Source organism: Zophobas morio, unplaced genomic scaffold, assembly GCF_036711695.1.
Source record: "Zophobas morio isolate AGI-343-1 ecotype UQ-CSIRO unplaced genomic scaffold, CSIRO_AGI_Zmor_V1 ptg000021l, whole genome shotgun sequence".
NCBI classification, from domain to species: Eukaryota; Metazoa; Arthropoda; class Insecta; order Coleoptera; family Tenebrionidae; genus Zophobas; species Zophobas morio.
In genome coordinates this window covers 21,109,798-21,133,624 of record NW_026972126.1, presented here as the reverse complement: position 1 = coordinate 21,133,624, position 23,827 = coordinate 21,109,798, and the positions used below count along the sequence as shown (strand labels likewise).

At 30.3% G+C, this 23,827-nt stretch overlaps 1 protein-coding gene across 1 annotated transcript in view; it reads right to left on the bottom strand.

Annotated features, from left to right (window-relative positions):
• Window positions 1–5,272: 5,272 nt before the first annotated feature.
• The window catches only part of LOC135132450 (fatty-acid amide hydrolase 2-like), a 30,212-nt gene continuing 11,657 nt past the window's right edge, over window positions 5,273–23,827 (bottom strand). Inside the window, exons 2-4 of the mRNA XM_064060547.1 lie at window positions 21,276–21,495; window positions 21,002–21,134; window positions 5,273–6,683 (exon numbers count right to left, since the gene is read on the bottom strand). Coding sequence (XP_063916617.1) covers window positions 5,636–6,683; window positions 21,002–21,134; window positions 21,276–21,495 — 1,401 coding nt within the window. The 3' untranslated portion in view covers window positions 5,273–5,635. The remainder of the gene's footprint in view (window positions 6,684–21,001; window positions 21,135–21,275; window positions 21,496–23,827) is intronic.

Sequence of the window (23,827 nt, the reverse complement as noted above, 5' to 3'; positions counted from 1 at the left end):
CCGATGTAACAGGTTTGAAATATTTGGCTTGAAATTATTATTTTTTTTAATCTTTAAAATTGACACAATTTCGATTGGAGATTCCGGTAAAATAGTGGGAGTTATCGAAGAAGTGACGCCGCAATTAACTTCTGGAGGTCGAAATCTACAAGAAAATGTCTTTGGGTAATTTACGAAAATGGTCGAAAAAGAGTCAAAATAAAAAAAAAAAAAATTGAGCTTTTGAAAAAGTTGCCTAAAAATCCTCAAAAAATTCAGGGCTGTAGATCTCGACGTACTGATTCAAAAAATATCGCGACTTTATGGTCCCGATGTAACAGTTTTGAAATGTTTGGCTTGAAATTATTATTTTTTTTAATCTTTAAAATTGACACAATTTCGATTGGAGATTCCGGTAAAATAGTGGGAGTTATCGAAGAAGTGACGCCGCAGTTAACTTCTGGAGGTCGAAATCTACAGGAAAATGTCTTTGGATAATTTACGAAAATGGTCGAAAGAGTCGAAATTTTCAAAAAAAATTGAACTTTTGAAAAAGTTGCTTCAAAAATCCCCAAAAAATTCAGAGATGTAGATATCGACGTGCTGATTCGAAAAATATGGCGTGTTTATGCTATCGGAACAACATTTTACAAAATATTCAGTTAAGTTTTGAAATTAATTTTTTTTTTAAATCTTGAAAACCACCATATTCGGTTGGCGATTCCCGAAAAATGGTGAAAGTTGTCGAAGAGAAGAGGCCGAAATTTAAATCTGGAGATCCAAATCTACAAGAAAATGTCTCTGGGTAATTTTCGAAAATGGTCGAAAAAGCGTCAAAATAAAAAAAAATTGATTTTTGGAAAAGTTGCTCAAAAATCCTCAAAAAAATCAGGGAGGTAGATTACGACGTGTTGATTTCAAAAATATAACGTGTCTATGTTCCCGGAGCAACATTTTGGAAATATTTGATTTGACATTTAATTTTTTTTTTTTCAAATCTTAATTGCCATATTTCGATTTGCGATTCTGGTAAAACACCAGAAGTTATCGAAGAAATGAAGCCGAAATTATCTTCTGAAGGTCCAAATCTACAAGAAAATTTCTTTGGGTAATTTTCAAAATGGTCAAAAAATGCTCAAAATTTTCTTAAAGGAGTATGTATTCCAAAATCGAGCATTTGAGAAATTTGCCTAAATATTCGCACAAAATTCAGGGACATAGATTTCGAACTTCTGTTTCAAAAAATATAGCTTGCTTACGGTCCCGAAGTAACAATTTTGAAAAATTCTATTTGAAATTGAACTTTTTAAAACAATCTTAAAAATTTTCATATTTCCATTGAATATTTTGGAAAAATGATAGGAGTTATCAAAGATATAAGGCCGAAATCAACTTCTGGAGGTCGGAATCTACAAAAAAATTGAGCTTTTGAAAAAGTTGTCTAAAAATTCGCAAAAAATTCAGGGATGTAGATTTTCATTTGCTGATTGAAAAATATGGCTTGTTTACGGTCCTGGAGTAACATTGTAGAAGTATTCGATTTTGAAATTAAATTAAAAAAAAAAGTTGTAAATCGCCATATTTCAATTGGTATTTCCGGCAAAATAGTAGGAGTTATCTAAAAAAAGAGGTCCAAATTTACTCTTGAAGGTTGAACTCTACAAGAAAATGTTTTTCGATAATTTTCGAAAAGGTTCAAATTTATAGCAAGGGAATATTGATAAATTGAGTTTTTGAAAAAGTTGCCTAAAAATCTGCAAAAAATTCAGGAATGTAGATCTGGACGTCTTGAGTCGAAAAATATAGTGTATTTAGAGTTCCGGAGCAACACTTTATAAGTATTCAATTTGAAATTATTTTTTTTAAATCTTGAAAATCGCCATATTTCAATTTGGGATCCGGAAAAATGGTGGGAGGGTTCGAAGAAAAGAGGCCAAAATTTACTTGTGGAATTCGAGATCTACAGGAAAATGTCTTTGGATAATTTTCGAAAATGATCGAAAAAGTCAAAATTTTCAAAAAAAAAATTGAGCTTTTGAAAAAGTTGCCACAAAATCTGCAAAAAATTCTGGGATGTAGAGCTACATTTGCTGATTGAAAAATATGGCTTGTTTACGGTCCTGGAGTAACATTTTAGAAGTATTCGATTTTGAAATTAAATTAGAAAAAAATATTTTAAATTGCCATTTTGAATTGGAGTTTCCGGAAAAATAGTAGGAGTTATCTAAAAAAAGAGGTCCAAATTTACTCTTGAAAGTTGAACTCTAAAAGAAAATGTTTTTAGATAATTTTCGAAAAGGTTCAAAATTATCGTAAGGGAATATTGAAAAATTGAGTTTTTGAAAAAGTTGCCTAAAAATCCGCAAAAAATTCAGGAATGTGGATCTGGACGTCTTGAGTCGAAAAATAGTGTGTTTACAGTTCCGGAGCAACATTTTATAAATATTCAGTTTGAAATTATTTTTTTTAAATCTTGAAAATCGCCATATTTCAATTTGGAATTCCGGAAAAATGGTGGGAGGGTTCGAAGAAAAGAGGCCAAAATTTACTTCTGGAAGTCGAAATCTACAGGAAAATGTCTTTGGGTAATTTTCGAAAATGGTCGAAAAAGTAAAAATTTTCAAAAAAAATTGAGCTTTTGAAAAAGTTGCCAGAAAATCCGCAAAAAATTCTGGGATGTAGATTTACATTTGCTGATTGAAAAATATGGCTTGTTTACGGTTCTGGAGTAACATTTTAGAAGTATTCGATTTTGAAATTAAATTTAAAAAAAATGTTTTAACTTGCCACTTTTCAATTGGAGTTTCCGGAAAAATAGTAGGAGTTATCTAAAAAAAGAGGTCCAAATTTACTCTTGAAGGTTGAACTCTACAAGAAAATGTTTTTCGATAATTTTCGAAAAGGTTCAAATTTATAGCAAGGGAATATTGATAAATTGAGTTTTTGAAAAAGTTGCCTAAAAATCCGCAAAAAATTCAGGAATGTGGATATGGACGTCTTGAGTCGAAAAATATAGTGTGTTTACAGTTCCGGAGCAACATTTTAGAAATATTCAGTTTGAAATTATTTTTTTTAAATCTTGAAAATCGCCATCTTTCAATTTGGGATCCGGAAAATGGTGGGAATTGTCAAAGAAAAATTTACTTTCGGAAGTCTAAATGTAGAAGAAATGTTTTTGGGTAATTTTCGAAAATGGTCGAAAACGATTCAAAAATTTTGGTAAAAGAATTTTGAAACCTTGAGCTTTTGAAAAAGTTGCCTGAAAATCCGCAAAAAATTCAGGGATGTAGATCTCCATTTGCTGATTGAAAAACATGGCTTGTTTACGGTCCTGGAGTAACATTGTAGAAGTATTCGATTTTGAAATTAAATTAAAAAAAAAGTTTTAAATTGCCATTTATCAATTGGTATTTCCGAAAAAATAGTAGGAGTTATCTAAAAAAAGAGGTCCAAATTTACTCTTGAAGGTTGAACTCTACAAGAAAATGATTTTCGATAATTTTCGAAAAGGTTCAACATTATCGTAAGGAAATATTGAAAAATTGAGTTTTTGAAAAATTTGCCTAAAAAATTCAGGAATGTGGATCTGGACGTCTTGAGTCGAAAAATATAGTGTGTTTACAGTTCCGAAGCCACATTTTATAAATATTCAGTTTGAAACTATTTTTTTTAAATCTTGAAAATCGCCATATTTCAATTTGGGATTCCAGAAAAATGGTGGAAGGGTTCGAAGAAAAGAGGCCAAAATTTACTTCTGGAAGTCGAAATCCATAGGAAAATATCTTTGGGTAATTTTCGAAAATAGTCGAAAAAGTAAAAATTTTCAAAAAAAACTGAGCTTTTGAAAAAGTTGCCAGAAATTCCGCAAAAAATTAAGGGATGTAGAGGGATGTAGAGTTACATTTGCTGATTGAAAAATATGGCTTGTTTACGGCCCTGGAGAAGTTTTCGATTTTGAAATTAAATTAAAAAAAAAAGTTTTAAATTGCCATTTTTCAATTGGTATTTCCGGAAAAATAGCAGGATTTATCTAAAAAAAGAGGTCCAAATGTACTCTTGAAGGTTGAACTCTAAAAGAAAATGTTTTTCGATAATTTTCGAAAAGGTTCAAAATTATCGTAAGGGAATATTGAAAACCTGAGTTTTTGAAAAAGTTGCCTAAAAATCAGCAAAAAATTCAGGAATGTAGATCTGGACGTCTTGAGTCGAAAAATATATTGTGTTTTTACAGTTCCGGAGCAACATTTTATAAATATTCAGTTTGAAACCAATTTTTTTAAATCTTGAAAACCGTCATATTTCGATTGACGATTCCGGAAAAATGGTGGGAGTTGTCGAAGAAAAGAGGCCAAAATTTGCTTCTGGAGGTCTAAGTCGGGAAGAAAATATCTTTGCATAATTTTCAAAAATGGTTGAAAAAGATTCAAAATTTTCAGTGTATTGGAAAATTAAACTTTTGAAAAAGTTGCTCAAAAATCCTCAAAAAATTCAGGGAGGTAGATTTCGACGTGTTGATTCCAAAAATATAGCAACATTTTGAAAATATTTGATTTGAAATTTAATTTTTTTTTTAATTAACTGCCATACTTCGATTTGCGATTCCGGTCAAACACCAGGAATTATCGAAGAAATGAAGTCGAAATCTACAAAAAAATGTCTTCGAATAATTTTGAAAATTGTCAAAAACTGCCCAAAATTTTCTGAAACGAGTATGTATTGCAAAATCGAGCATTTGAAAAAGTCGCCTAAAAACCCTCGAAAAATTCAGGGACGTAGATCTCGACCTTCTGTTTAAAAAAATACAGCTTGCTTACGGTCCCGGAGTAACATTTTCGAAATATTCGACTTGAAATTGAACTTTAAAAAAAAACTTAAAAATTGTCATATTTCCATTGAACATTTCGGAAAAATGATAGGAGTCATCGAAGAAATGAGGGCGAAATCAACTTCTGGAGGTCGAAATCTACAAAAAAGTGTTTAGGTAATTTTCGAAAATGGCCAAACGATGTTCAAAATTTTCATAAGTGTAAAGATTGTGACTTATTGATTTACTGTATTTAAAAGAAAGGTTCGTGTTGTCAATTTCGACTAGATTCACATACTATAGAAGTATTTGTGTCACAAATACATGTTAAAATGTCTCCCACCACAAAGTCGATGACGTCCTCAAAAAATTATTAATCTGAGATTCAGTGTTTTGATCTTTGTTAATCCAGTTTTTGTCACTTTCAAATTGGAGCAGTGTGAATCGGGATATGGTCGTGATTTCCAGGTCGTGAATGAATGCTTAACAGCAGAGAAAAGTTTTATTATAAAATTTAACATTTAGTTATAAAAATAATGCATAATCTGGTTGTAAATTGTATCAATCATAGAACGTGATTACACACCCACTGGCTTACAGCGTACTGGTAAAAACATTTATAAAATATATGGGTCGTCTATAAAAGGGTTGGTACTTGAGCTGTTGCTCCTCTCAGTCTTGCGCACAATTCAATTGGCCACAATACTGCGAAGTGGCAAACGCCACTTGGTCACACCTACACCTATCACACTAATACCCAATCGCTTAAATAGAATACAAGAATTTGTACATCGCCATCCACACTCGAAAAAATGCGTTAAACTAAAGTGACACAAGGCATATTGGTTCCCCTTAAGCCTCCACGCTCGGGGGCACCCACCCCCCGAACGCCTTCTCCAGCTCCACCGCCACAGCCAAGCACAACCTGTCGTTCTTGGTGTTCGCCACCACCTGCACCCCGATCGGCAGCCCCTCGCTGTTCAACCCCATCGGGATGTTGGTCGCCGGGAACCCAAGAACGTTGATGATGGCAGTGTAGCTGAAATTGAACGGTTTAACCAGAGGCTCGTTATGGAAAGGCGCGGCCGTGGGGTGCGTCGGGTACAAGAACACCCCGTCATCCCCCAGCAAATCCTCCATCTCCCTCCTCAAGCGCCCCTTCTCCTCCACCAAATGCGTGTGCTTGTCGTCCCCGAACTTGCACCCCCCTTTATCCGCCAGCGCCGTCGCGATCCCGATGAAAGTGTGGTCCGACCTGCCGAAGCACCACTTCACCAGCTCCAGATACGGGTTGATCGACCCCTCCAGGTTGGCCAGCTGCTCCTGGAACGACGGCCCGTTCGGCGTCTTCATGTTGGCGAACCAGATCGGGCCGCTCTTGCGGAACCGCTGGATGGCCACCTTCTTCGTCTTGACCCCGTGGGCCTTCTCTAGGTGCACGCTGATCTTCCCGAACAGCTCCTTGATCTCGTGGTGCACCGGCGACACCGCCACCGAGCCCATGTCGCTGTCCTGGTAGTAGAAATTCAACTGCTTGACGTCGACGGGCTCGTCGAGGCGCAGCTCGGCCGCGTTCTTCCCGGCGATGATCTTCAGCAAGGGGAGGAGGTCCTCGGCGCGCCGGCACATGGGCCCGATCCCCAAGAAGCTCATCTGGTCGATGGTGATGGGGGTGGGGTACTGGCCGTTGTTGGAGACCATGAACTTGGAGGGCTTGTGGCCGAAGATGCCGTTGAAGAAGGAGGGCATGCGGATGGAGCCGCCGATGTCGGAGCCGATGCCGAAGGCCGAGCCGGCCGCCCCCTGGAGGCAGCCCTCGCCGCCGGAGGAGCCGCCGACGATGTGGTTGGTGTTGTAGGGGTTGGAGGAGCGGCCGTGGAGGGTGTTGGCGCTCTCCCACCTGCAACACAGAGGGGGTGAGTGAGTTGGGGACGGCGATAAAACGAATTAGAGTTGTTTGTGATGTTTGTTATTGATTTGAAGACTGCTGCTGGTTTTGGTTAGGCGGGGTGTTATTAATTGGGTGGGAATGGGGTAAGCCCAAGGCTGTAGTTTCAGGTTGGTAAACAATAAATATGTCAATACCTGCAGGTGGTGGAGTAAAATTAATGCGAGGTTTATTATGATAATTTATAAGAGTTAAGTTTACTTAAGTAAGTTAAATTATGGAGACATGGGTTTAAGTACACACTCTGAAATAACTTCGATTCTTTTTTTTATATACACAGGCTATTTTTAAAAGAAACTTTGGGTTTTTTGGCTTATGACGTCGGAGTTAGGGTTCCATGACCGAGCCTTTTGTCTACCTACTAGTGTGGTAAATTGTCTAAAATTAATTAGAAAGAATTTCCATTCAATTCAATCAAACAAATCCAACTCGTTAGATAAATAAAAAAAAAGAAAAAGATTTTGCAATTTTTTTTTGATAACCCCTATAAGTTAAAATTAAAACAGAGGGATGGGTTTTTAAATTACAGGTTATAAGCATGCTATCTGCATGTTTTGAGTGAGTCTTTCATAATAAAATTTTGTGATGACGTCATCAACCTTTTAAATGCAAGTTCTTGATTGCCAATTTTAAAATTTTTCAAACTTTTCATTTTACACTTTTTCGTTTTTTTATTTTCGATTTTTCAGTTTTACAATTTTGCAATTTTTCCATTTTTTTTATTCGAAAAGTTGAAAAATCGAAAAAATTAATGAATCTAAAAATTGGAACCAAGAAAAACGAATCAAATCGATAAATTGGAAAATCCAAAAATGCTAAAATCGAAAAAGTATAGAATCGTCAAAATTGTCGAAAAACTGAAAAATTAAATATCGAGAAACTAAAAACTTGAAAATTGAAAAATAGAAAGATTCTGAAATCGTAAAAATGAAAAACTGAAAATTGAGAAAAAATGCAGAAAAGGATGACAAAAAAAGCGAAAAAAGAGCCACAAAAAAGCCTGTAAGAAAACAGGAATAAAAAAAGGGAGTTAAAATTGGCCATAAGAAAAAGGACTAAAAAAAGTCAAAAAATGCTACCAAAAATGGTGAGATAAAAAGGGCGACAAAAAAACAGGCGACAAAAGACGATCGAAAATAGACAAAAAAAAAAAAGGCGAAACAAAAGACGATTGGTTAAAAAAACGAAAAGCAAAAAACGCGAAAAAACTGTTCAAAAATGATGAACAACAAAGCGATAAAACCAAAAAATAACGATAAAAAAGTGACTAAAAATGGTGTCAAACAATGCTACTAAAAATGGTGAGACAAAAAGGGCGAAAGAGCTAAAAAAGTAGGTGAAAGACGACCAAAAAAATGTAAAAAAAACATGGGAATTAAAAATGCAAAAAATCCCAACGAAAAACACAAAAAAATCGGTATAAAAATGGTGCGAAAAAAAAAGGACAAAAAAAAAAACGAAAAAAAAGGAGCCAAAAAGGGCGACCAAAAATGGTGAGATAAAAAGGGCGAACAGAAAATGGTTTCGTTTTTTCAATTTTTTGTTTCACAATTTTGCAATTTTTCGACATTACAATTTTCCATTTTTCGATTTTTCAATTTCTTGTTTTTTTTGACTTTTCTCTTTTTCGCAATTTTTTAATTTTCGTGTTTTCGATTTTAAATCACAATTTTTCGTTTATTCAATTTTTCAATTTCACAATTTTTTTTATTTTCAATATTTATTATATATTTTACCATACATATTTTGTTTTTTTTCATTTTCCATTTTTAAGTTTATTAATTTTAATATTTTCGACTTTTGCAAGTTCTTGATTCCCAGTTTTTCAATTTTTTTTATTCGCAAAGTTGAAAAACTAAAAAAAGAAAAAATTAATGAACCGAAAAATTGGAAAGAAGAAAAAACAAATCGAATTGATAAATTGGAAAATCCAAAAATGCTGAAATCGAAAAAGTATAGAATCATCAATATTGAAAAATCGAAAAACTGTAAGACTAAAAGATCGGAAAATAGAAAAATTAAATATGTATCGAGAAATTAAAAAATTAAAAATCGAATAAATGAAAAAGTTTTGAAATCCAATAATTGAAAAATGGTAAAATTGTGAAATCGTAAAATTGAAAAAGCGAAAATCGATAAAAAATGCGGAAAAAAAGACGACAAAAAAAAAAAACAAAAAAAAAAAAAGGACGAAAAAAAAGCGAAAAAAAGGGCCATAAAAAAGTCCGTAAGAAAATGGGAATAAAAAAATGAGTTAAAATTGGCCTCAAGAAAAAGGACTAAAAAAAAGGGAGTCAAAAAAGACGATCAAAAATTGTGAAATAAAAACGGTGTACAGAAAAAATGGTTTCGTTTCTTCAATTTTTTGATTCACAATTTTTCAATTTTTCGTTTCCCCAGTTTTTCAAGATCTTTTTTTTTTGACTTTTCTCTTTTTCGCATTTTTTTAATTTTCGTGTTTTCGATTTTAAATCACAATTTTTCGTTTTTTATTTCCTTTTTTTTTCAATGTTTCTTTTGATTTTCTAATGTATCGTTTATTCAATTTTTCAATTTCGCAATTTTCTTAATTTTTAATATTTTCGACTTTTGCAAGTTCTTGATTTCCAGTTTTTAAATTTTTCAATTTAACAATTTTGCAATTTTTCAATTTTTTTTTATTCGAAAAGTTGAAAAACTAAAAAAAGAAAAAATTAATGAATCGAAAAAGTATAGAATCATCAATATTGTAAAGTCAAAAAACTGTAACACTGAAAAATTGAAAAATCGAAAAAATGAAAAAGTTTTGACATCCAAAAAATGAAAAATGGTAAAATTCTGAAATCGTATAATTGAAAAAGTGAAAACTGGGAAAAAGCGGAAAAAAGGACGACAAAAAATGGGAAAAAATTGCCACAAATAAAGCCCGTAAGAAAATGGGAATAAAAGAGGAAGTTAAAATTGGTCTCAAGACAAACGACTAAAAAAAGGGGGTCAAAAAACACGACCAAAATTGGTGAAATAAAAAGGGTGAACAAAAAAAAATGCATTCGTTTCTTAAATTTTTGATTCACAACTTTCCAATTTTGCAAATTTTCGATAATCTTTAATTTTTCGATTTCTCAGTTTTTCAAAATCTTGTCTTTTGATTTTTCTCTTTCCCAATTTTTTTATTTTCGTTTTCTCCATTTTCTATCACAATTTTTTGTTTTTTCATTTTCTTTATTTTTTCAATGTTTCTTTTGATTTTATAATTTTTCGTTTATTAAATTTTTCAAATTTTCAATTTTTGATTTTCTATTCCTTGATTTTCCTATTTTAAAAATTTTCAATTTAGTAATTTTTGAATTTCCAGTTATCCGATTTTTCCATTTCTTTGATTTCGCAATACATATTTGGTTTTTTGGATTTTTGAATATATAAACCAAAAAATTGGTAAATTGAATAAGTGGAAAATCGAAAAATTCAGAATCGAAAAACTCAAGAAACGAAAAAAGAAACATTGAAAAACTAAACATTCAAAAAAATTAATGAATCGAAAAATTGGAAAGAAAAACTAATCGAGTCAATAAATTAGAAAATCCAAAAATGTTAAAATCGGAAAAGTATAAAAACATCAAAATTGTAAAACCAAATCGAAAAACTGGACGATCGGAAAATTGAAAAATGAAATATGTATCGAGAAACTAAAAAATCAAAAATCGAATAAATTAAAAAGTTTTGCGATCAAATAATTGAAAAATGGTAAAATTTTGAAATCCTAAAATTGAAAAAAATGCGGAAAAAAGAACGACAAAAAAGTACGGAAAAAAGGGACGACAAAAAAAATCGAAAAAAGGGCTACAAAAAGCCCGTAAAAAAATCGGAATACAAAATGACTACCAAAAATGGTGAAATAATGAGGGTGAACCAAAAAAATGGTTTAGTGTCTTCAATTTTTGATTCACAATTTACGAATTTTGTAATTTTTTGACATTACAATCTTGCATTGTTCGATTTTTCTATTTCCCAATTTTTAATTTTTCGATCTTTTCTTTCCTTATTTTTCAATTTTCGTTTTCTCGATTTTAATCACAATTTTTCGTTTTTTCATATCTTTATTTTTTCAATGTTTCTATCGATATTATAATTTTTCGTTTATTAAATTTTTCAAATTTTCCTTGATTTTCCTATTTTAAAATTTTTCAATTTAGTATTTTTTTTTACAATACATATTTCGTTTTTTCAATTTTTGAATTTGTCGTTTCTTCAATTTTACAAGTTTTGATTTCCAATTTTTAGATTTCATTTTACGTTTTTTTATTTTTGATTTATCAATTTTACTGAAGAAATTAAAAATTGAAACACTGAAAAACTAAAAATCGGAAAAATTAGCGAATCGAAAAATTGAAAAGAAGAAAGATGAATCGAATCGATAAATTGGAAAATCCTGAAGACCGGAAAATTGAAAACATTTAATATTGAGAAACTAAAAATCTAAAAATCGAAAAATTAAAAATTCTGAAATGGTAACAATGAAAAACTGAAAACTGAAAAAAAATGCAGAAAAAAAGGACGATAAAAAAAGGGAAAAAAAGGGGCCACAAAAGAGCCCCTAAGAAAATGGGATTAAAAAAGGGAGTTAAAATTGGCCACAAGAAAAAGGACTAAAAACAGGGAGTCAAACAAAAGGCGACCACAAATGGTGAGATAAAAAGGGGGAACAAAAAATCAGGAAAAAAAGAGGGAAGCAGGCTCCTAAAAAATCGAAAAAAAAATAGATAAATACGAAAATAAGTGAGAAAAAAAAAATCAACAAAAAATAAAAGACAATAAAAATCGACAAAAAATCTTTAAAAAAAAAGGTGGCGAGAAAAAAATGCGCAAAAAAAGAAACAGGCGCCAAAAGAAAGACGATAAAAAAAGAAGAAAAGTAATATGGAGAGTAAAAACTGCGGAAAGAAACTAGAAAAAAACAAAAGACAAAATAAAAGAGCATAAAAATCAAACAAGTCGTTAAAAAGAGGGACAAAAAGGGTCAAAGAATCCAAAAAAAGGTAACAAAAAAGGGAAAAAACAAATCGAAATAAAATTTGGGAAAAAAGGTGACAAAAATGCGGGAAAAAAGGACGATAAAAAAACAATAAACATAGAACTTAAAAAAATAAAAATAAAATAAAAAAGGACAAAAAAATGCTACAAACCAAAAGAAAAAAAAACAAAAATGGCAAGGGAAAGAGAAGATTAAAAATCGACAAAAAATGCGGAAAAAGGGATGAGAAAAAATACGAAAAATGGACGACAAAAAAGCCGCTAGAGCGACTTTTAAAAAGGGTGAAATAAAAAGGGGAATAAAAAATCGGCGGAAAACAGACGTAAAAAATGTGCCAAAAAAAAAACAGAACGATAAAAACGGGCCACAAAAAAAAATAAAAAAAAAAAACAAAAAAAGTCAACAAAAAAGCGACAAAGGAAAGCAAAAGCAAAAAACCGCCAAAAAAATGACCATAAAACAACAGAGAAAAAAAAAACGAAAAAATGCTAAAACGGCAAAAAAGCGACATATAAAAAAAATCAGCAGAAAATACGCGAAAAGCGCAAAAAATGCAAGATAAAAAGACGACAAAATGTGATTAAAAAATCGATAAAAAATAGAACCAAAAAAGTCAAAAAGCAATAAAAAAGGTAAATAAAGGTAAGATTAGCGATTTACCAATTTTCCGATAACCTTAAAACATTTGTGAGATTTCAAAACAGTCAGTTTTACAGTTTTGGATCCTAATTTTTTACAATTTTGTTTTTTTTTTTAATCCAAACGTCAAACGCAAAAAATAGTGGCCACAAAAGAACCGAGTTTTTTTTTTTCAAATCAGTTCCTTGCAGGGTTAGTTTTCCAATTTCTATGAAAATACATTATTATTTTTGAACACAAATGTTACGCCACTGCTCAAAACCAAAGTGACAGATTGTGACGACTTGACATGTTCTGCCCACAAAATTTCTACTCTAGTGTAACACAGATACAATTTATTTCCTCGTTCTGTCACTGCACACTTTATTTTTTCCGAATTTGCAGACATGTCACCCTGAACACTGCAGCATTTAATTGGAAATTAACAAAACAAAAATGAAACCTGAATGCCCAGACAGGAACCTTGAACAACAATATTTTTAATGAAAGTTTAACTACCTATAATAATCATTCACAACCTTTAATTATTTTCTTCATTTTTTATTTAATTACCCAAAAAAACAGCAACTGACCATGTTGCTACATTTAAATAACACAAACAACATCAATGCCACATTTCGTTGCAAGATAGTGCAACGTCCGAGGTCTCAAAATTCTTACGTATTATATGTAAAATATTCCATGTAAGTATTGTTGGCTGCATAACTCATCACGTCCTGTCAAAATAAACCGAACGAAGTAAGTTACGACAAACGAGTTTGTTTATGAATGACACCACAATTATTTTTCCTAGCGGCCAGAATAATCCACACCAGTGAAATAAGACATAAAGAAAGGTTTGCACACAACACGTGAAAAATACCACACTCTCCATAATTAATTTCGATTAGTTACAGCTGCCGAGGTCAGATAAGACGAAAAAATCAGCAACGACTTTACTTTTCCACTGCTTTGTCACCGCTATTGATATGAAACATGTAAATTACTGCTATAAATATGCGATTAGTCACACATTATTTCTGGTCCAAATCGTTTATAAACAAATAATAAAAAAAAAAATCATTGTTTTCAGGTATACACCGTAGCACCGACATGAGGCAATTTTAGGCGAAATTGCGAATCCACGGTTGTTACCATGGTCACGAGATAAATCATACCGGTGTCTACAAAACTACTACAATTGAAACGACAAAATTATATTTGCTTATTATCTCTTACTTAGTTGCTAAAAAGCAACATTACATAATTTAGTTTGTCATAAACAAGCAACACGTAGTCGTTCGAATACAATTACGAACTAATCAATACATGCCACAAGTCGTAATTAATTTTAATTAAAAATAAACAATGATTGTTCACATTTCATGGCACAATAAAAGGCGTTTGGCAACACGATAAAGTTCGAAATAAATTTACGGTTAACCACGACTCCGTGTGTACTCTTATCTATCATCAACGTCAAAACACCAACAATTTACACTTTTATCTCTGAATTATGATCAGCTGTTTTGTGAATCAAAAGCCATAGTTTTAAGTCCGCTTTATCAAAGTGCAATTTATCTGATTATCGCATTGATTGAACCTGAGCCTGTGTCTGCTGATATCAGGTCGTCGATCAATAACCCCCGTCGTGCCAAAATTATTATAATTAATTATCAAATTAATCGCTCGATTAAGATTCAATGTAGTGGATCTGCACTTTCGTGTTCCACTACCTGCCGAAACTTTCTCGACAATCAAGCGTGCCCCAGTTCACCTCGGCTAACTCGATTGAATTCGTAAGTTGTGATTCGCTTTCTTATCCGAGCCGATTATGAGCGCGAGTCTGAACTTTGACCCTGACCCGGCGATTTAAAGCACATTCGCCTAATTTATAAACACAGGGACTAATTTAGTCATTTCCCTCTTCCGGTGAAAGCGGGCAAATAATTAATTACCGGAAGCCATCCAGGGGGTTTTTCGCTCGCGTGTCGCGTGTTTGTGATCGTGCTAATGGAAATTAAGCTATTAGAATCGTCATGTGACACGGCTGGTAACTAGACGGGAATAAAAAATTGGTTTGACGTTATTTCGACAGAATTTGCCTTGCCCTTGACGTAAAATTTCGCTATTTTGAAAAGTTATCAAAAATTTTTGCGATTTTTGTTTTCTGAAAAACTCTAGATCTTTTTTGTTTCTTGAGTTTTTCGATTTGCATTTTTTCGAGTTTTTAAGTTTAAAATTTTCACGTTTTCAATTTTACAACTTTTGAATTTTTCAATTTCTCAATTCGTCAATTTTTCCAAATTTTCGATTTCTAGTTTTTCGTTTCGGTTTTAGCTTTGCTTTATTTTTACAATTTTTGTCAATTTAAAATTTTTCATTATTTCGTTTCATCAAATCGAGTTCGAGTTTCCATTTTAAAATTTGTATTTTTTCAATGTTTCTTTCGATTTTTACAATTTTTTAGTTTTATTTTTCGATTTTACGTTTTTTCGTCTTTCTAGTTTTTCTATTCATTAAGATTTTTCGATTTTCCACGTTTTCGGTTTTGCAATTTTTCAACTTTTCGAATCAAAAAACTGGAAACATTGCAAAATTGCAAGATTGTAAAGCTGAAAAATCATATACGAAAAAAATAAACAGTATAAAATCAAAAATTAAAGAAGCGGAAAATCGAAAAAATGAAATATGTATTGTAAAATCGAAATTTTGAAAATAAAAGAAACCGGAAACTTGATTGAAAATCCAAAAATTACAAAATTAAAAAAATTAACAATCGATTAAAGAAGAAATTATAAAATCGAAACAAACATTGAAAAATAAAAATAAAGGAAATTAAAAAACGAATTGTGATATAAAATAGAGGAAATAAAAATTAAAAATTGGGAAAGTGAAAAATAAAAATCAGGAACTTGATAAATTGGAAAAATGAGAAATTACAACATTGAAAAATTGCAAAATTGAAAAAAATAAAGCTAATGTAAAGAAAAACGAAAAATTGTGATAGCAAAAAATAGTAACATTGAAACTAACAATAAAAATCAAGAACCTGAAGAACTGAAGAACCGAAAAATTGAAGAAACAAAAAATTGAAAAATCGAAAAATTAAAAATTGAGAAATTGAAAAATAAAAATCAAGAATCTGAAGAAATGAAGATTAAGAATATCTGAAAAAACGAAAAATTAAAAACTCAAAAAATTGAAAAATTGTAAACCGAAACATTGAAGAAACGAAAAATTGAAAAATCGGAAGAAATATTGAAAAAATAAAGGAAATGAAAAAAACGAAAAATTGAAATCGAGAAAACAAAAATTAAAAATTCGGAAAAAGGGAAAAAATTAAACTCAGGAATTTAAAAAATTGAGGAAACGAAAAACTAAAAAATCGAAACATTAAAAATTGCAAACCGGAAAACTGAAGAAAGGAAAAATTGAAAAATTACAAAAAAAAATAAAACTGAAACTAAAAAATAAATATCTTATCTTAAGGCTTGAAGAAACGAAAAATTGAAAAATAGAAAAATTATTAAAACTTGGGGAACTGAAAAATTGAAAAACGAAAAATTGTAAAATCGAAAGAAAAATTAAAAAAATAAAGGACATGAAAAAACTAAAAATTGGGATATAAAATTGAGAAAACAAAAATTAACAAATCGGGAAAAGTGAAAAAAAAACTCAGGATTTCAAGTTCCTGAGGAAACGAAAAACTGAAAAATCGAAACATAAAAATTGAGATACTGAACAATCGAGAAAAATGAGAAATGTAACAACGAAAAAAATTGACAAATGAAAAAATTCTAAATTGAGAAATTAAAAAATAAAAATCAAGAACTTAAGACCTGAAGAAACGAAAAATTGAAAAATAGAGAAATTACAAATTGAGAAACTGAAAAATTGAAAAACGAAAAATCGAAAGGAATATTGAAAAAAAATAAAGAAATGAAAAAACGTAAAATTGTGATATAAAATCGAGAAGATAAAAATTAAAAAGTTGAGGGTGAAAAATAAAAATAAGGAACTTGATAAATTGGGGAAAGGAAAAATTGAAAAATCGAAAAACAAAAAAAATAAGGAAATGAAAAAACAGAAAATTGTGATATAAAAACGAGGAAATAAAAAATTGGGAAAATCAAATATAAAAATCAAGAATTTGAAAAATTGAGTAAAGGAAAAATTGATAAATTAAAAACTGAGAAACTGAAAAACCGAAAAACTAAAAATTCAAAAATTGGGAAAGTGAAAAATTCCTCAGAAAATGAGGAAACGAAAAACAAAGAATTGAGAAACTGAAGAACCGAAAAAATGAAAAACTAATATCGAAAAAATGGAAACTCCAAAAATTGCAAATCGAAAAACCGGAGAAACGAAAAATTGAAAAATTAAAAAATTGTAAAAATGTAAAATTGACAAATTGATAAATTAAAATCAAGGACTTGAAAAACTGAAGCAAAGAAAAATTGAAAAAACGAAAAACTAAAAACTGGAACACTGAAAAATCGAAAGTAAACGGTAAATTGTGATCTAAAATTGAGAAAATAAAAATTAAAAAAATTGGGAGTCAAAAATAAAAATCAAAAACTTGAAAAATAGTGATATCAAAAAATTATAAAATCGAAGGAAAAGAAAAAACGAAAAAAAGTGATATCAAAGAATTGAAAAATTAAAAATTGTAAAATCGAAAATTTAAAAACCGAAACTTTGAAGAAACGAAAAATTGTGAAACCAAAAAATTATAAAATCGGAGAAACAGAAAAAACGAAAAATAGCCATATCAAAAAATTGAAAATTGAAATAAACATTTGAAAAAATAAAGAAAAAAAAACAAAAAATTGTGATACAAAATCGAGAAAATAAAAACTAAAAAATCGGGAAAGTGAAAAATAAAACTCAGAAACTTGAAACTGAAGAAATGAAAAATTGGAATATTAAGAAATTGTAAAACGGAAACATTGAAAAATAAAAATCAAGAACCTGAAGAACTGAAGAAATGAAAAATTGAAAAAATCGAGAAATTAATAATTGAGAAACTGAAAAACCGAAAATTATAAGCCGAAACATAGAAAAAACGAAAAACTGAAAAATCGAAAAAAATATTCAAAAAATAAAGGAAATCAAAAAACGGAAAATTGTGATATAAAATCGAGAAAATAAAAATTAAAAAATCTGAAAAGTCAAAAATAAAAATCAGGAACTTGGAAAACTGAGGAAACGAAAAATTGAAAAATCGAAAAATTAAAAATTGAAGAAACAAAAAATTGTGAAATAAAATCGAGAAAATAAAAATTAAAAAATCGGGAAAGTCAAAAATAAAAACGAACTGGAAAAATTGGGAAAACGAAAAATAAAAAATCGAAGGTTAAAAATTAAGAAAATGAAAAATCGAAATAATGAGAAATTATAACATTGAAAAGTTGCTAAATTTAAAAACTGCAAATCGAAAAACTGAAAAATTTGGAAGTCGAGAAAAATGAAAAATTGAACATCAAAAAACTATAAAATCGAAGAAAAAGAAAAACTGACTGAAAAATTGAATAAACAAAAGTCAAAAATACGAAAAATTATGAAAACAAATTGAAAAATAGAAAAACTGCAAACGTCAAAAATATAAAAATTATAAAATTCAGAAATTGAACAATAAAAATCAAGAACTTGAAGGACTCAAGAAATGAAAAACTGAAAAATCAAGAAATTAAAATTCGAGAAATTGAAAAACTGAAAACGAAAAATCGAAAAATTGCAAACTAAAACCTTGAAGAAAACTGAAACACTGAAAAATTTAAAAATCAAAAGAAATATGGAAAAAATAAAGGTAATGAAAAACGAAAAATTGTAATATAAAATAGAGAAAATCAAAATTAAAACATTAGGGAAGACAAAAATAAAAATCGGGAACTTGAAAAACTGAGAAAACGAAAAATTCAAAATTAGGAAACGGAAAAATCCAAAACCGAAAAATCAAAACTTTGCAAACTCAAACATTCAAGAAACGAAAAATTGAAAAATCAAAAGAGTTATTGAAGAAAATAAAGGAAATGAAAAAAACGGAGAAAATCGCGATATAAAATAGAGAAAATAAGAATTAAAAAATCGGGAAACTCAAAAATAAAAATCACGAACTTGGAAAACTGAGGAAACGAAAAATTAAAAATTGAAGAAACAAAAAATTGTGAAATAAAATCGAGAAAATAAAAATTAAAAAATCGGGAAAGTCAAAAATAAAAACGAACTGGAAAAATTGGGAAAACGAAAAATAAAAAATCGAAAAATTGCTAAATTTAAAAGCTGCAAATCGAAAAACTGAAAAATTTGGAAGTCGAGAAAAATGAAAAATTGGACATCAAAAAATTATAAAATCGAAGAAAAGGAAAACTGATTGAAAAATTAAAAAATGGAAGTCAAAAAAACGAAAAATTATGAAAACAAAGCATTGAAAAATTAAATAAATTGAAAAATAGAAAAAATGCAAACGTCAAAAATATAAAAATTATAAAATTGAGAAATTGAAAAATAAAAATCAAGAACTTGAAGGACTCAAGAAATGAAAAACTGAAAACGAAAAATCGAAAAATTGCAAACTAAAACAATGAAGAAAACTGAAACACTGAAAAATTTAAAAATCAAAAGAAATATGGAAAAAATAAAGGTAATGAAAAACGAAAAATTGTAATATAAAATAGAGAAAATCAAAATTAAAACATTAGGGAAAACAAAAATAAAAATCGGGAACTTGAAAAACTGAGAAAACGAAAAATTCAAAATTAGGAAACGGAAAAATCCAAAAACGAAAAATCAAAAATTTGCAAACCCAAACATTCAAGAAACGAAAAATTGAAAAATCAAAAGAGTTATTGAAGAAAATAAGCGAAATGAAAAAAACCGAGAAAATCGTGATATAAAATCGAGAAAATGAGAATTAAAAAATCGGGAAAATCAAAAATAAAAATCAGAACTTGGAAAACTGAGGAAACGAAAAATTGAAAAATCGAAAAATTAAAAATTGAAGAAACGAAAAATTGTGAAATAAAATCGAGAAAATAAAAATTAAAAAATCGGTAAAGTCAAAAATAAAAACGAACTGGAAAAATAAAAAATCGAAAAATTGTAAAATTTAAGAACTGCAAACCGAAAAACTGAAAAATTTGGAAGTCGAGAAAAATGAAAAATTTGACATCAAAAAATTATAAAATCGAAGAAAAAGGAAAACTGACTGAAAAATTGAATAAATCAAAGTCAAAAAAACGAAAAATTATGAAAACAAAGCACTGAAAAATTAAATAAATTGAAAAATCGAAAAAATGCAAACGTCAAAAATATAAAAATTATAAAATTGAGAAATTGAAAAATAAAAATCAAGAACTTGAAGGACTCAAGGAATGAAAAACTGAAAAATCAAGAAATTAAAATTTGAGAAACTGAAAAACTGAAAACGAAAAATCAAAAAAATGCAGACTAAAACACTGAAGCAAACTGAAACACTGAAAATTTTTAAAATCAAAAGAAATATGGAAAAAAATAAAGGAAATGAAAAACGAAAAATTGCAATATAAAATGGAGAAAATCAGAATTAAAACATTAGGGAAGACAAAAATAACAATCGGAAACTCGAAAAATTGAGAAAACGAAAAATTAAAAACTGAGAAATTGAAAAATCGAAAAAATGAGAAATTGTAATATCAGAAAATTGTAAAATTCAAAAATCGCAAATCGAAAAATTGATAAAATAAAGGAAATAAAAAAACGAAAAATTGAGATATCAAAAAATTGAAAAATCGAGAAAATAAAAATTAATAAAAATCGGCAAAGTCAAAAATAAAAATCACGAACTTGAAAAATTGGGAAACGAAAAATTAAAAATCGAAATACATAATGAGAAATTATAACATCGACAAATTAAACAATTTGGAAGTCGAGAAATTGAAGAATTAAAAACGTAAAGAAAACGAATGTATGAAAGATTGTGATATGAAAAAATTATAAAATCGAAGAAAAAGGAAAACTGAACAATTGAAAAATTGCAAACCGAAATATTGAAGAAACGAAAAATTATGAACACAAAGCATTGAAAAATGAAAAAAATTGAAAAATAAAAAACAAACACAAAATTGACATCAAAAATTGGTCAAAGGTAAATAAGTCCAGATTTTCGAAAAGTTATAAAATTTGATTTTGCGAATTTTATATTTTTATGACAACCTTTATAACATGTAATTCTAAAAACTATGAGTGCACCGATACTAACAAATATAGTCATTTTTTTGAATATTTCGCAGAGGATTTATTCAGCAAAATTTTTTAGACGACGTCATCCATTTTTTGGGAGGGGATAAACGAATAAATCTTCATAAACTTAAAATGTTTGCAAGATTTCAGAGCATTCTGTTACGCACTTTCAAAGTAAAATTTCAAAATGTTATAAAATTTTGATTTTTTTCCAAAAAACTGCATGTCTTGGGTAGAAACTCAATACGGATTCATAAACCACACGTGCACGCGTATCTTATTTTATAAAATTTAAACAATATTTGACGCCATTCTACTGTCAGTGGGGATGACTAAACAAAATTTTAATCAGTAGTTATTTCAGAATCTACACTACATTCCCACCACACAAAATTTAACTCAGAAATGAAATAATTACCACATGCACAGCTCGGACACGTTGGTCAAGGCTATCGGATAAGCTCCAGTGGCTTTGAGGTAGGCGATCACGTCAGCGTCCTCTTCAGCAATACAATTCTTCCTCCTCGCCAAGCCGGAAGTGTGAATCATTCCTGCAACCGAACACGAACGCCGCGTTACTGGAAGGTCGACGTCTTTCTCGCATTCGGGTGTTTATTTTTAAATCCGACAAGCGGAACTGAGCAGAAACCCTGGCATTTCGAAAATAAACACCCCACGAAAATTATTTATACCCTTCACCGCGATGCAGTCCTTCGTGGTGAACGGGACCCCCAAGAAAGGCTTCTCTTTGGCTAGGGTTTCCTCGGGGATCGTCCCCGATTTGATGAGATCATCGATAGCTTGAGCTTCTTTCCGAGCTTCCGAGTATCTTTCGGCCACCACACAGTTCAGAATTGGATTCACTTCCTCTATCCGCTCGATGAAAGACTCCAGGACTTGCACGCTGGTTATCTGGAGCGAGATAAAAAGAAATAAAAAAAGTAAGTGCGTTTTAACGGGCTGTAAATTGGAGTGGTTAGTGCAGTGGCTTTGCTGCAGAGAGGAAGATTCTAAATTTAATTTGTCGAGGATGGGAACAAAGGTGGGTGGAAGCGTCTGTATTTATGTGACGAGACTCATTTGTGCATACTGGCAAAACTGTGATAAAGGGGACTTATTGTCTATAAAAATTTATGAGGCGTAACATTGAAATTGCCAAAACATGGGAGTATAAATTGTCACAACAAATGAATCACTTTACTTTCTTCCAACCATTGTGTCAAGTCTAATTTGGGCAAGTTTTAAAACGATTGATGAAATTCTAAAATGCGAGTTCTTATTGTTTTTTTAATAATTATTATGGTTGTACACTAATCAAGTACTGCCGAAAATTACTAACAATTATGAAAGTGCTATCAGTTGCAGACGACCTTAAAAATAAAACTTTCAATATAAACAAGTTGGAGGTCTGACCGAAGTGTGGAACTGTACTTAAAAATTAATATTAATACTCATAAATTAACCATCAGCTCCGTTAGTTTTTTGTGACGGTTGTGTATGAATAATTCTATAAAGCACCTGAAGCGCGATTTGCTTAACAAAATTTCGTCATTCAGTTTTTGAAAAGGACCTACTTTTTCAAATTCTAGGAACCATGCAACGTCGGGAACATGAAATTGTAATGATAAAATTCTGAATATTAGTAGCTATGGTTTTTTTTGTAGCGTAATAACACGAATTTAACGACCCGCAACTACTAGAACCATTTGTTTTGTTTTATTTATGGTGATCGACATTGCGATAACTGTTTGATTGCCTACCGACAATCAGTGTGTTAACGATTTGTCGTGTTAGCAACAGAAGTACACAATTTTCGTTTGTGACGTGATGACAATTACCTGTCCACAAAGTCTTTACTTGCATATTTATATTTTTAACCTAGAAATTATACAGCAAAAGTTCCTTATTATCAATAGCAAAACAAGTCTTTAATAATGTGTAGTACAGTATATATCGTTTTACAATCGTGATAAAAACTATAGATAATAGTAAAAAAATCATGTTAATTGGCTGAACTAACCATAACCTTGAAAGAAAATGCACCGATGGGAGGTACCTTCCGATAAATATACATGTATGACGATGACGATGTGCACAGGCGGGTCACTAATAATAATAATTGAGTTCATATCCTGTGTAATGTTGCAAAAATTTCAAGTGCTATGAAACGAAACATACACAAATGTCAAAATTAATATTTGTGATTTTTTGTCAGGTTGGCAACATATTTAAAATTGTGTGATGGTATATCTGACTGTCAAATTGACATTTACGAAACCCAGTCATGTCAGAACCGTGAATTGCCATTTTAGCGTGGCTGCCAATAATTCAGAGTTGCCAACACAAAAATTTGCTTCGATGGTTAATAGTCAGCCGGGATTATGGGACTACAATTTTTTTATCCCCCCCCCCCCCCCCCCTTCTTGTTATTTCTTTCAGCTTTTTTTGCAATTGTTTGCCTTTTTTGTCGCTTTTTTAGCGCCTTTTTAACTAATAGTTTTTCGTTTTCTTGTCGCCTTTTTTGGATTTTTTGTGGAATTTATGACCATTTTTGGCAATTTATTGTCGCTCCTTCGCAATTTTTGGTCTTTTTTTCTCTGTTGATTCCTTCCAGGGTCTTTGTTGTCGTTTTTAGCCGCTTTTTCCGCATTTTTTCATTTTTCGTTGTCTTTTTTTGTCGGCTTGCTTTTATCCCTTTTTTTGATCCCCTTTTTATTCGCTGTTTCTTTGTTGCCATTTTCTAAACTTTCTCTGGCTATTTTTTGTGCCATCTTTTGTTTTTTTCCGGCGCTTTATTGCATCGTTCCTTTTTTTGGCGTTTTTTTTGTCGTCATATTGTGTAGCATTTTCCTTCACTTTTTGTCGTTTTTTTTTTAATGAACTGTTTTTTGTTGCCCCTTTTTCGGTATTTTTTGGTCGCATTTTTGTAACCTCTTTTTCGCCTTCTTTTGACTTTTTTTGTCGTAATTTTTCTGGATTTTTTGTCAGATATATTTATACTCCTTCTAATCGTTTTTTGCAATTTTGGTTCATTTTTTTGGTCTTCTTTTTGTCACTTTTAAATCACCGTTTTTTCCTTTACTTTATTTTTTTGTGGCCCTATTTTTTGACATTTTTGTGAATATGTTTTTTGGAATTTTTCTTATCGGTTTTTCGGTGCCTTTTACATTGCATGCTTTGTTTCTTTTTTCGGCCTTTTTTTGTTGCATTTTTCTTTGTTGCCCTTTCGCCATTCTTTTGTTTT